Below are 12,013 nucleotides of genomic sequence, written 5' to 3' on the forward strand. Positions count from 1 at the left end.
GATCTATTTAGGATTAGAGGGCTAAATTTGCATAAAGGGTTTATGGAGAAAGAAAAAAAAGTCTGACTAAATTCAAACACTTTCTACTTGTAGTTAGATAGGGAATCAGGTTGAATATCGATTGGTTTAAATAAAGAGAAAAACGAGTCATTGTTTCTTTTTATCAGAAGGAATAATTTAGCGTGACCAAAGGTCTATTCAGCGGTCAACTTTTGGCAAGAGAAAGAAAACCTTGGTCTAAGTCAATGACATTGAAGCCCAGGACTCATCCCATTCAATTTAAATCAGTCAGACAGTACAATATGATTCAGCAGGACACCAATGACTGCGTTACATTTGCCTTGTTTTAATTAAAACAATATTTTGATAAAAACAATCAAGTGATGAATAGACGATTAAATTAAATATTTATTTTATCAATAAAAATGAAAGTATACATATACTTTGATGTTTGTATTTCATTAGCTCTTAAAGTAATTTGGATTTTTCATTAATCAATAATAGATTTATGAATCAATTATTTTGTATTAAATATAATTATAATTATAGATTAATGATACTTGGAAATAAGACAAAAATTGATGGAATAAGTATATAATATACGTGAATTGAGGACTGATATTGTTATTACTGTTCATTTATTTCTCTTATTTTATTATATCCTTATTATTATTGACTGCTTGAAAAATAATACAATTACAACAATATATTCTTCTTTATTTATTCTCTCACGAATTATGACATTAGCACTCGTGTTTTTCACCTTTCTAAAGCTAAGATACTTTTTAGCCAAGTCTTCAGAGATTCAATAAAACATTCTGAAAACACAAAAAACTCGTGCTCACGAGTGTAGAATAATGATGTTAATGATTGTGATTTGTTGCACACATTTTTGCACATGTATTTTTTTCTCTGCAATATCTACATATTTTTTCAAGTTATTGATTTATTATTGTTTTTCAAATGAGCTTTTCTACGCGGACAAAATTCGAGTAATGAATTTATTTACATACATTTTATAACTGTGCGTAAGTTTAATTATGTATTTCAATTGCCATAATAGGCAGTAAAGGGCAGGGAAATAGCTGAAATACTCGTGAAAATAATTCATATTGCAAGTTATGTGTTTGAATGTATTATTAACATTAAAAAGTATAATAAATCAAATGAGAATGAAATTATAGTTTTATTTATAATGATAGTTGCCAAAATATGTATCTTTATTGGCGTTGCTGTGACATGAGTACTTTTTTTCATTAATTGTGTTTTATTTTTCTTTTAACAATTTCAATTACCAAAAATGGACAGGTGCTTTTAATCATAACGTTTACTTATCGTATTCAATTTTATTATTAATATTTTTTTTATTGTTATTATTACGAACGGAAATATTTTAATGAATATTCAAATAAATTTAATTATTAATACGAGAAGCAAACGTTACAATTAAGATAATTATTTTATTCAATAAATATTACATGTAATAATACATTTAGTGATAATATTAGTATTGTTCTAAATGGACAGGAATAGCTTTTTTCACAATATGGACAAATTTCATTTAAATCTTAAATGTACGGTCTTTACTTGTTTTTGTATTTTATCTTATTTGTATTGTTATTTATTATTTCACTCACTTCACAAGGAAGGTTTTCGAAAAATATTATAGTCCATTACAATTTGATTTTGCTTTGTAAAAGGATCCATTACTTAGAAGACTAGGTTTCCATGAGCCAAATCAATTAATTTCTGATCTTGTGTGATAAATATATCGAGGATTTATTACATGTTAGTTAAATTTTAAATCCAAACGACAAATTATAACACTAATTGACCAGTCACAGTTTACAAAAATTTACAATTAAATTAATATTAAATAATAAACAATTGATATAATCAAATAAGCTCATTATTTACTCCCCAATGGCTTAACTTATTTCACTAATATTGCATCTCTACTGCACATAAATCACTAAAATTCTAATTGTTTTTTCGAAAAACAATAATTTATAAAAAGGGCTTATCAAAGTCCTATTATTTCATAAAAGTAATAATGATACAAATAATTATTATTATAATAATTATAATGAACATAAAAATAATAGCAATAATTATAAATAATTTTCGTACTCATGTAATAACATAAAAAAATAATAGAGAAGAAATGATTTATGGTACAATTTACGATAAAAAAAACTTAATTAACAGATTGCGCTAAAAAAATACAATATATGAAACAATTGTATATATATAAAATCTTTAAACAGTCTACACAACATGGTAGATAATTCTGAGTTTATTGGGTATGTTTTTTATGTTGAATTAATACACGACACTTTTCCATTATTATAAATTGCATAACAATTTTGGAAAGTATTCGTATTGGAAAATGTGTCGAAATTTACTTTTCTAAATTCGACGTGTCTTTAATACGTAGTATAATGAATTTTACACATCTTAAATGTCATATTTAGGCGCGGAGCATCTAAATTGTGGTTCAAATTATTTATATAATAATAAATGAAATCAATAAAATCACGTAGATTTATTTCTATTATATAACAATGATTCGTATGAGTACAATTTTAAAAAAACTGAAGTTAATAAATTAAAATAAATGCTATGGAATGCTTAAAAATTATTTATTAATAACTAGTATAATTTTTCCATTGTTTTTTTATTCAATGTACTGAGTCTACTTCTAAAATATGTGAATAGATAAATATGCCTTTTCGGCTTTATCTCTTTGAAATTTTTTTTAATTAATTTTTTGATAATTTTTTTTTTTGCTTTTTTTTCCATTTCTTTTGAATGATCCTTCTCAAAATGAATGTACTAATGCTCCAAATATTTTGGGTATTTTATTGATTATCAATTAGCTGCCCTAATTTCTAAAGGACTGAAAACATCGCCGCTACATATATTGTAGGCATGTAGCAACTAGGATATTACTTTTTTCAAATTAGGTCGAACCCGATAATATAATCCCGCTCATTTGCCACGAGGTGGATATCGGGTACCAGTTGTTGAGAGGCCTTCTCCACGACTTCGACTTCGATGCAATGAATGCAATCCTTCACCTGAAATTTACAATAGATATATAATCAATTATGAAATATTTTCAAAAAGAAATATTCAACAGGTGAATTAACTTATTGATTAATTAATGTGTACCTCGACTGGCACTTCGACGCATTGCTGATGGTGGTGGTAAAGTTTCCTGTTTGGTGAAAGTCCTTAAAGCTCTACCCCTCCTATCTTGAATCAATTTATCCACTTTAACGAATATTCCACATTTAGGTCGACATGTAAAATAGCGATGACCATTTACAGCACCATCATTTTTCCCTAAAGTATTATTAATTGTTTTTATCATAATGTCTGAATTTTACTGAATTTTGAATTTATCATTATTGTAAATGTAGCAATATTTTTTCTAAATTAAAAATAAACATTTTCATGAACGCAATAAATAAACTTACCAGTTGGAGCATCAAGTTCCACTCCTATCCAAGTTCCAGAAGCAAATTCTGTAGGTCCAATATAGGCAATTACCCCACAATAAGTATAAGGCCGTACCATCACTGACTCTCCAACAACCACCCAGTCAGGTAGTGGTGGCTCGATTCTCGTCAAATCATGTCGCGAACCAAAAGCCGAGCTTTTGTCACTTACATCATCATCAATACGTTCAGATGAACTATTGTCACCATTTTCGTAGCCCATATCTGACGTTAAAGATTGCTCTAATCTGGCAGCAACTTTACTTTCAGAGAAATGTGGACGGACCATTGGAAATGAAGCTCTGTGTTGACTGTTTTGAATTCTTGATGAATTGCCAGATAACTTACGTCGTCGTACTACTTTTCCTGGTGTCAATTTTGTATGGATAACTGCATTTCCTTCCAAAGGACTATCGTCACTAGAACCTGAAATTTGACTTATTTCCATCTCATTTCTTTTGTCGACATTTTGCTCTACATAAATTTCTTTATTCCGTGGTTCAATTTCATTTCTCAAAGTTAACTCCTCTCTTAGATCGCTTTTGAAAGAGTGAATTGGATTTTCTCGTTCTCGTCGTTCGATATTTTCTTTTGCATTTTCAGCATTATGCTGCGATACTGATAAATTCTCTAAATCAGTACTGATTTCACCTAAATATTCCTCTGGAGTTTCTTCTACTAGAGAACTATCCATCTTTTCCGGTTTTTTACTATCGATTAAATTTCGGTACTCTACATCAGGAGTTTCATCCACGCTAATAGATTTTATCGAAATCGAATCATCCGACGTTAAATTTGTTGTTGAAACCGCTTGAGATCCATATCCACTGCTACTCATACTTGGAGTATTAATTTTGGTCGATTGAAGCTCTGCGAGAGAGTCGAGGGTTCGAGATGTTGTTAATGGTTTTACCAATTTTGCAGGTGCCTAGAATTTGAAAGGTTATATTAACGATTCATATCAATAATATTTTTTCTGTTGAACATCCATGAAATATTTTAATTGACGATTAAAGGAAGTTCAACAGTTTACTCAACGATTACAATTAATTTAAAATAAGTTTTAAAAAGTTTTAATAAAATTTTAGAATTTGGGCCTTTCTACATAATTATCTTATAAATATATCTACTGTAGAAATAAATAATAATAAAATTCTAAAGTTTTGAATTTTATTTTTCCAATAAAATTTATTTAAAGATTTTCATTGTCACCAAACTTTTTAAAGGATTTTTTAAAAGCTACTCTATTTTTACCTTGTACGCTTCATATTCAGAATAATCAATATCACTTTTATCTTCATCATCATCTTCAAGCAAGGACGATGAATGATTACCACTGTGCGAAGTTTCTTCATGTAGAGTTGTCATTCGAAGACCAAGTTTACCTCCCATATTTGGAGACGCTTAAAAATAATAGTTCAATATTAATCAATCTATTAAAACTGGGTTATAAATAATTATTATTTAAAACTATTCTAAAAACTAATCAACTTAAATAATAAACATAAAAGAATATTCTCTGAAAAATAAAATGGCTGAAATAAAATAAAAATTTTTAACTATATAAATTATTAAACAAAACCGAGTAAAAACTAAAATATAAACGTGGATTGCTATAAGCTTCATTGTTTATATTAATATATTAGTAAAGCTTGTTTTTGTACATAATAATATTGTATAATACATAAACATAAACTGAAATACATTAAATAATGATAACTAAAAAACAAAACATAAATAAACAAAAGCAATAGAGAAGAATAGTCTACAACACCAAGCAAGTGTCACCTACACTTGGAAGAGGTGGTTTGTTGCACACGTGTCAGTGAGTTGTTTGGGTTGAGATTCAGAAAAGTTGGTCTCGCTGAAAGGAGACAAACATTTCGGTTATAACACTTAAATTCAAGCGAATTTTAATTAGTTTTCGTTAATTATTTACAAAATAAATGTCATCATTTATTTACATAGTTATCAATTTCTAATCTATTCACTAGTTATCATGTATCGGACATTTATTTTATTGGTATTATCTCACGTCAGTTCAAAGTCAAAGAGTATGTATGATGTTCTCATCAATGTATTTTTTTTATAACAATGATCACAACACTGCGATCTAAATCTCCAATACTCATGCGATATATCTACTCTATTAGGTCATACTTCTAGACATGTCATGCACATTCCAGCTATTTTTTTTTTTTTTATTGTTAAATACATCAATGTATTTTCTATTTGACTTTGAACAAATACTTAAAATTACATTGACTATTTTTTCTAAAATATTACTATTAGTTCTACCAACCAAATCCCCTTAGAAAATGCAGTTCCAGAGGCTTCACATAATCACTTAATATGTATAAAAATTATTACAACAATAAAAATAATTAACGTTTCGTTAATTAGTTTTTCTTTTCGAAGCTGCCAATACCGTTAAAAGCACATTTATGACAGCACATATGAATTACTAGATCATCAATAAGCCACAAATAATCATGATCAGTAATGAATTTGTAACTAATTATAAATTAATTAATAATATGTATATATCTACTTGATAGCTATAAGCTACTAGTGATTAAGATATTTTCATGCAAATTCAGACATTTGTGAATGAATGATTATTATTGTGCAATTTAAATGTAAGAGAGGCAAAACAACAACTCAACCACTCACGATACAGATTTACTAATGAGTTTTAATCGTTATAGTCGCCGTCACTTTAACTTTATCAATTAAATATCAAATCAAGACTCCATTTTACCTGAGCTGAGAATGGAGCCTTGGATGGGCCAAAATAGTAGTAGTAGAAGAGACGTAGAGTTAAAACATAGGAACAAATAAGTTGGATCAATTTATTAGTTTATTCAAATAAATTAATAAATTTTTTTTATATTTCTCAATCATCAATTAAAGATATTATTTATTATTTTTAGGCCGTTTATTCAAGTGGTAGAGCTTAATTGTCCTATTGCCAATAAAACTAGAGCTCATTCTGATTAAAATGATAGCTATGCTCAACTTGGAATTCTTCCATTAAAAATATGAAAATAGATACATTTTATTCATGTACCTCAGATAATTGTATGTAAGAAAATATTGTAAAGTGGAAGTAATTCTTTTTATCAACTCATTTCTTTTCTTGACACTTGAAGCAAGATACTAAGTTGAACATAGCACAATAACAAAAAAAGTGATTAAAGCTGTAATATCCAATGGATAATAAAAAATATTACAATCAAATAATCTTCATATTTTAATAAATAATTTTAAGACTGTGTAATATATTGTCAAGCTATTTTATCAGTGAAAATCTACGTGACTTCTATTTATATTAGTCTTTCTTGTTCCATGACTCATCAGTCATCATCAGAATATACTTCTTTACATCAGAAAGTTTTCAGTTGCGAAGCAGTGAATGAAGTAAAAGAGAATAAAAGAATGTATTTTCGAAAAATAGAAAAGATTATTAAAAATTGAAAAAATTAAATCGATAATAAAAAATCACGGCTTGTTCAAGATTCAAAACCAATAGCTTCAATCCCATAAACGTTGAAAAATTGGTTTCAGTAATAGGTTATAAATAAAAATCAAATACATAGCTGTGAAAGATCCAGAGAAAAATTATTATAATGTTTAAAATTTCACTCAACTTATCATAAAACAACATTAACAAGTAGACACAATATATATCTATTGAGTCAATAATTTGTTGATAAACAAAATAATTCTCTTGTTTTATTAGAATCGAGATAACATTAATCAATTTGGAAAATAAATTCAATTTTCAATTATCAATAACATGTAGGATTATCCTAAGTCTTCTGAAATTCATATTTCAAATAATTATTAAAATTTCCTTGGATCTTTTTTATATTTTAGTAATAAAATGGACATTAAAATAATAAACACAGCATAAGCAACAATTCAAAAACAAGCCGTATACTTTTTAATTATTTAAAAAAGCATAATCAAATAGATGAATAATGAATTAAACCTAATCTTAAATATTTTTAATGCACTTTTAAAGATTAGTAATAATTTTTCATAATAACTATAATTATTGTAGATATCATTATAAAAGATTAATAATAATGAGGTAATGATTGGTAATTATTTTAAGAGGGAAAGTTATTTCAATTTGCATACAAATTTAAGTGATTCAGACTTAAAAATCTTGATATCGTGAATTTTATTCATCAATCTACTCTCAAAGTGATTTGTAATAATGTCTGCAAAAAAGCTAATTTAACTATCATATGATGAAGCTACCAAAAATTATTGGCAGCACAGCGTATTAACAACATGAACGCAATTATTGAAAAAAAATTCTGATTAATCTGCGAATTTAACGCAGCGCTGCCACGTGATGAAATCAATGCAGAAGTGTATGCAGCAATTTATTTAGTGATTCATTTATTATAAAATTACCTTGTCGTTGTCGTGTCACTACCGCTGAGTTTTTAAAAAATTGTTAGGGAAAATATCAATAAATTATTTATGCATTACGCATTGTAAATAATCTTTATCTCATGTGTTATGCGCAATAATTATTCACTTGTTAACTTTTATTTGATAATTATTGATCGCAATAATGTATAATTGTACACTGTCCAATTCTTACCATTTTTTTATCAGTGTACTGCAAATTTTTTATTTTAAATGGTTGAGAGATATTTTGTTGATTTTTGTATATTTTTAAATTAAGAATAAGATTAAATTCTAGCTTGTACCTACACTTTTCTTAAAATTAATTGAAATTAAAATATGAAATGAAAATTTGATTAAATAGTGCTTACCAATGCCAAATGGTTTTGTTGGTGTATTTAATAAGTTATCTTCATTTCTCGCATGACCAACAGATGCTCGTCGTGGATGATGAGGTAGGCCATTAAGTTCGGAGTTGAGATCAGTAACACTCTCCGAGCGGGTAACACTTAGAGAATCCATGGACGTGTCGAACCGCATGATCTATTTTTTATAATAAAATACAATTTTTATGTAAATTATCAGAGATAATTAAACGTTTGCAACGTTTAATGAAAGTGAGCAGTGTTAGTTGACAAACCAAAAGAGCCCAGAGTGCAAGTTGTAACAAAAATCAGAAATTATGCTAGAGAAATCAGAAATTATACTAGAGAAAGTATTGTGAACAAAGAAGAATTGATGAATGGAATGTTTTTTTTTTTTCATTTAAATCGTCAAAAAAATCGTTTTAAATCGGAAAAAATTTTTAAATTAAAATCATTCCACGATGCAAACCATGATAAAACTGCATTCCAAATAAAATGAGAAAGAAGCATACAGTGCGTCCGAGACGTCGTAGTGGCAGAAGTACCTGCGAGAAGTTTGGTACGCTGGCTGTCTTGCGCATCAACGGTTGACCCTGAGCTTGCAATAATTCTTTCACAGCTACACTTTGTCGTAATCGATCTAGGGTAAGAATGCTTTCCACTGCCGAGACACCACGTGTGTATTTTTCTGTTAAAATTAGAATTCAATTGGTAAAAAATTGTTATTCTTTATAAATTTACTAAAAAAATCACTAAAAGCAATATTATAACGAGAAAATATTTCAATATTCTTAAAGTATAAAAAATATTTACCAATATACGTTTCTCCATCACACAAGCCACTATCTTCACCACTGGCAGCAATTTGAGCTAAACTTTCTCGGTCTTCCAGTTCTTCACTAGCCTTTGGTATATTAGAAACAACTTCGTAAGTCACACCAGTTTGCGTTAAACAGTCATTACGCACAATTCTCTTCAATAGTCGATCAGCAATGCTTTGCCTCTTGTAAATATTTAATGCTAATCTTTTTCTTAAGACAAGATCCATCTGTGCTGGATGAGAGAGTCGGACGGTAGTTTTGAGGATAAGGAATACTCTCTCATTAGGATCAGTAACTCGATTTAAATGTACGTCATCATGAATACTTGAGTCCCATGCAGCAATAGCACAAACATCTTTTTCAAATAGTTTAATAATTGGCAGAGTAAAAAATTTATTGCCATGTTCCTTAGGAATAATTGAATTTAATCCAGTCACAGTGACATCTTCGCCAGATTGATGAGTCGAGAGATCATCGGCATTGAGATCAAGAAACAATACGGGAATGTGTGGCTCCATGCCTGCGGGTGGATTCCAGTCAGCAGGAGCTCCAGGAATGCCAGAGCCTGCAGCAGGAACGAGAACAGCATTTCGTTCCTCAGTTAAACTGACCCACTGGTCAACTAAACTTTGTTCTCTTTCAATGTCTTGTTCAGTTTTATTTTGTTTGTTCATAAGCTTCTGAAGATGTTGATCCAGGTACTGTCGTCTTCTCATCAATGCATCACTCCATTTATCTCTTAATATACTGAGATCTTCATCTTGATAGCTGTCTAGGGGTATTTGAAAACGATTCCTTACAGACACACTGCCAACGGCTATATCCAAAATTGAGTGACAAATTATTGGCAACGTGCCGGAATTTTGTACGGGCTTAACTCGGACCTGTATCCGTCTCTGCTGTCCTTGACGTAATTGATAAATTCCACCGGTCAGAGTGTCATTTTTCGTGACCACTTCTACCGGAGTATATTCTCCTTGTTCGTTTAACTCTTGCATTTCAACCCATAGCTCTATTTTCCTCGTCAGTTCCGACCAGCGGTCAGCGAGGGAACGTGCTTTAGCAAGTTGTTTTTGTTCTACTTCCCAGCCAGGCTTGCTACGAGAGAATCCAGCACTTCTGTGGCCCCATACTTCAATACTCAATGCACCTTCTGAGCAGTGCTCCATGAATTCTTCAGTAACAGGAACGGTAAAGTCTTTTGTGTGATTGAACTGAAAAGCGAGAGAGTCTCTTTGACTATTATTGTTATTGTTGACTGGTAAGTCAGCATTTACTAATGGAGCTACGACTATTGGTTCTGGATGGCCCCAGAAAGTGTATTGGCAAAAAACAAAGTGGCTTAATGACAATGGTAAACCGCTAGCTTGTTTTATCGTTACTCTACAAGTAACTTGGCTTGATCCTGAGTATTCTTCATGCTCAGAAGATCCAGAATCTGATCCAGCTTCGCATATTCTATCTTGAGGGAATTGCCCTTTAATACGACTAATTTCAACTTGTAGCCGACCAGCGACTTCTCCTTGTTGGCTAATAATTGGCGTATGATAATCCAACCGTACATCATGGAAGAGCACTTCTAAAAATATATTTGCCACTCCAATAAGATTGTGATGTTCCTGAGACTCATAAAATGGATCTTGTGCTTTTTCTGATCCGTCATCTTTTGCTGTTGGCAATCGCTGATAATTATTGTAATATTTTTTCTCTTCGTACATGTCCCGCATGTCGACTAATTTATTTTCCAATTTTTCCATTGTCCATACTTGACTACCCATATTGGCTCGTTTTACCAGTATCGCCGGCTCACTAACAAACGCTCCACGCTGAAAAAATACACTCTAATTGTTTAAGAGTGTGAACAAAAAAACGAAAAAATAAATAACAAAAGCAACACAAAACATAAAGCAACAAAAATCTATATATAAAAATAATAATAATTTAATTTTAAATTTTACCTTTCGATTAGGACTCAAATTGTATGGTGGAATTTGTAAAGTAACACTGAATTTTGTTTGTTTTCCCATTTCTTCAGCTAGAAAATTAGCTTCTTTAACTAATGAATTTGCTTTGAGGATATCGGTTTTCAGTTGTCCCAGACTTCGTTTAAACATTTCATCACGTTCCTGTGCCCACTTTTCTACACGCATTTGTGTTGTAGGCGTACAAGCAGGAAGTTTGCCACTGTGACTACCACGAAGCGGGTCATAAGGTACATAAGGAGAATAGGGAGTAGATGGAGATAATATGTTGCGCAGTTGTTGAAATTGTCGTTCATATTCCAGCCTCTGTTTCTCAAGAGCGACCTGAAATAATATTAAATGCATAAACGTAAAAAATTTTCTTGAATATCTTGATGAGACTAAAGTTAAGGTAATATTTCAATTAACTAAAAATTTCCAAGAAAATAAAATATCCGTTAGAATTTCAATTTCCTCAAGATTAATATAATTATTGTTAAAAGAAAAATACAAAATTTCAAGCTAAAATAATATTTTTCATTATAATTGCAAGGACAAAATTTGTACAAAATTCTTTAAGCTCAACTTTTGATATAATATTACGAGTAAATAAGAAAATAAAAAAAAAATTCTTTAAACTTTTATAATGAATTATGAAACTGTATCTCAAATAAGCGACAGCCAAGTACACAATTTCTAAGTTTACCTGTTTATCTTCTTCGTGTTGTTTTTCGAGCCTCGCAATAGCTTGCTGGATGGGATCGTTAGACAGTTCGTTTAACATCAGCTCCTCTTTTGCAAAGTTGTAGTCAATATTCTGTGCCGGTGTTTGAGGTTCACTGCTGATCGCTGTCATAAGTTTATTCAATTTAATAATGACAATGCTAACACAATAGCTAGAAGTCTGTATTGTAGTTTGGCATGAATCTTAATAATAA

At 29.9% G+C, this 12,013-nt stretch overlaps 1 protein-coding gene across 11 annotated transcripts in view; it reads right to left on the reverse strand.

Moving 5' to 3' along the window:
- Positions 1-1,119: 1,119 nt before the first annotated feature.
- The window catches only part of Khc-73 (Kinesin heavy chain 73), a 48,497-nt gene continuing 37,603 nt past the window's right edge, over positions 1,120-12,013 (reverse strand). The window contains exons 7-18 of one of the 11 annotated variants that reach the window (XM_035095936.1): positions 11,782-11,924; positions 11,073-11,420; positions 9,107-10,955; positions 8,806-8,981; positions 8,300-8,471; positions 7,932-7,955; positions 6,265-6,282; positions 5,296-5,367; positions 4,758-4,906; positions 3,483-4,431; positions 3,175-3,348; positions 1,120-3,080 (exon numbers count right to left, since the gene is read on the reverse strand). In XM_035095936.1, coding sequence (XP_034951827.1) covers positions 2,992-3,080; positions 3,175-3,348; positions 3,483-4,431; positions 4,758-4,906; positions 5,296-5,367; positions 6,265-6,282; positions 7,932-7,955; positions 8,300-8,471; positions 8,806-8,981; positions 9,107-10,955; positions 11,073-11,420; positions 11,782-11,924 — 4,163 coding nt within the window. In that variant the 3' untranslated portion in view covers positions 1,120-2,991. The remainder of the gene's footprint in view (positions 3,081-3,174; positions 3,349-3,482; positions 4,432-4,757; positions 4,907-5,295; positions 5,368-6,264; positions 6,283-7,931; positions 7,956-8,299; positions 8,472-8,805; positions 8,982-9,106; positions 10,956-11,072; positions 11,421-11,781; positions 11,925-12,013) is intronic. The other 10 variants (XM_035095943.1, XM_035095937.1, XM_035095941.1 and 7 more) reach the window with 10 other exon arrangements.

Source organism: Chelonus insularis, unplaced genomic scaffold (genome assembly GCF_013357705.1).
Source record: "Chelonus insularis isolate UGA/USDA-ARS -01 unplaced genomic scaffold, ASM1335770v1 contig_135_pilon, whole genome shotgun sequence".
NCBI classification, from domain to species: domain Eukaryota; kingdom Metazoa; phylum Arthropoda; class Insecta; order Hymenoptera; family Braconidae; genus Chelonus; species Chelonus insularis.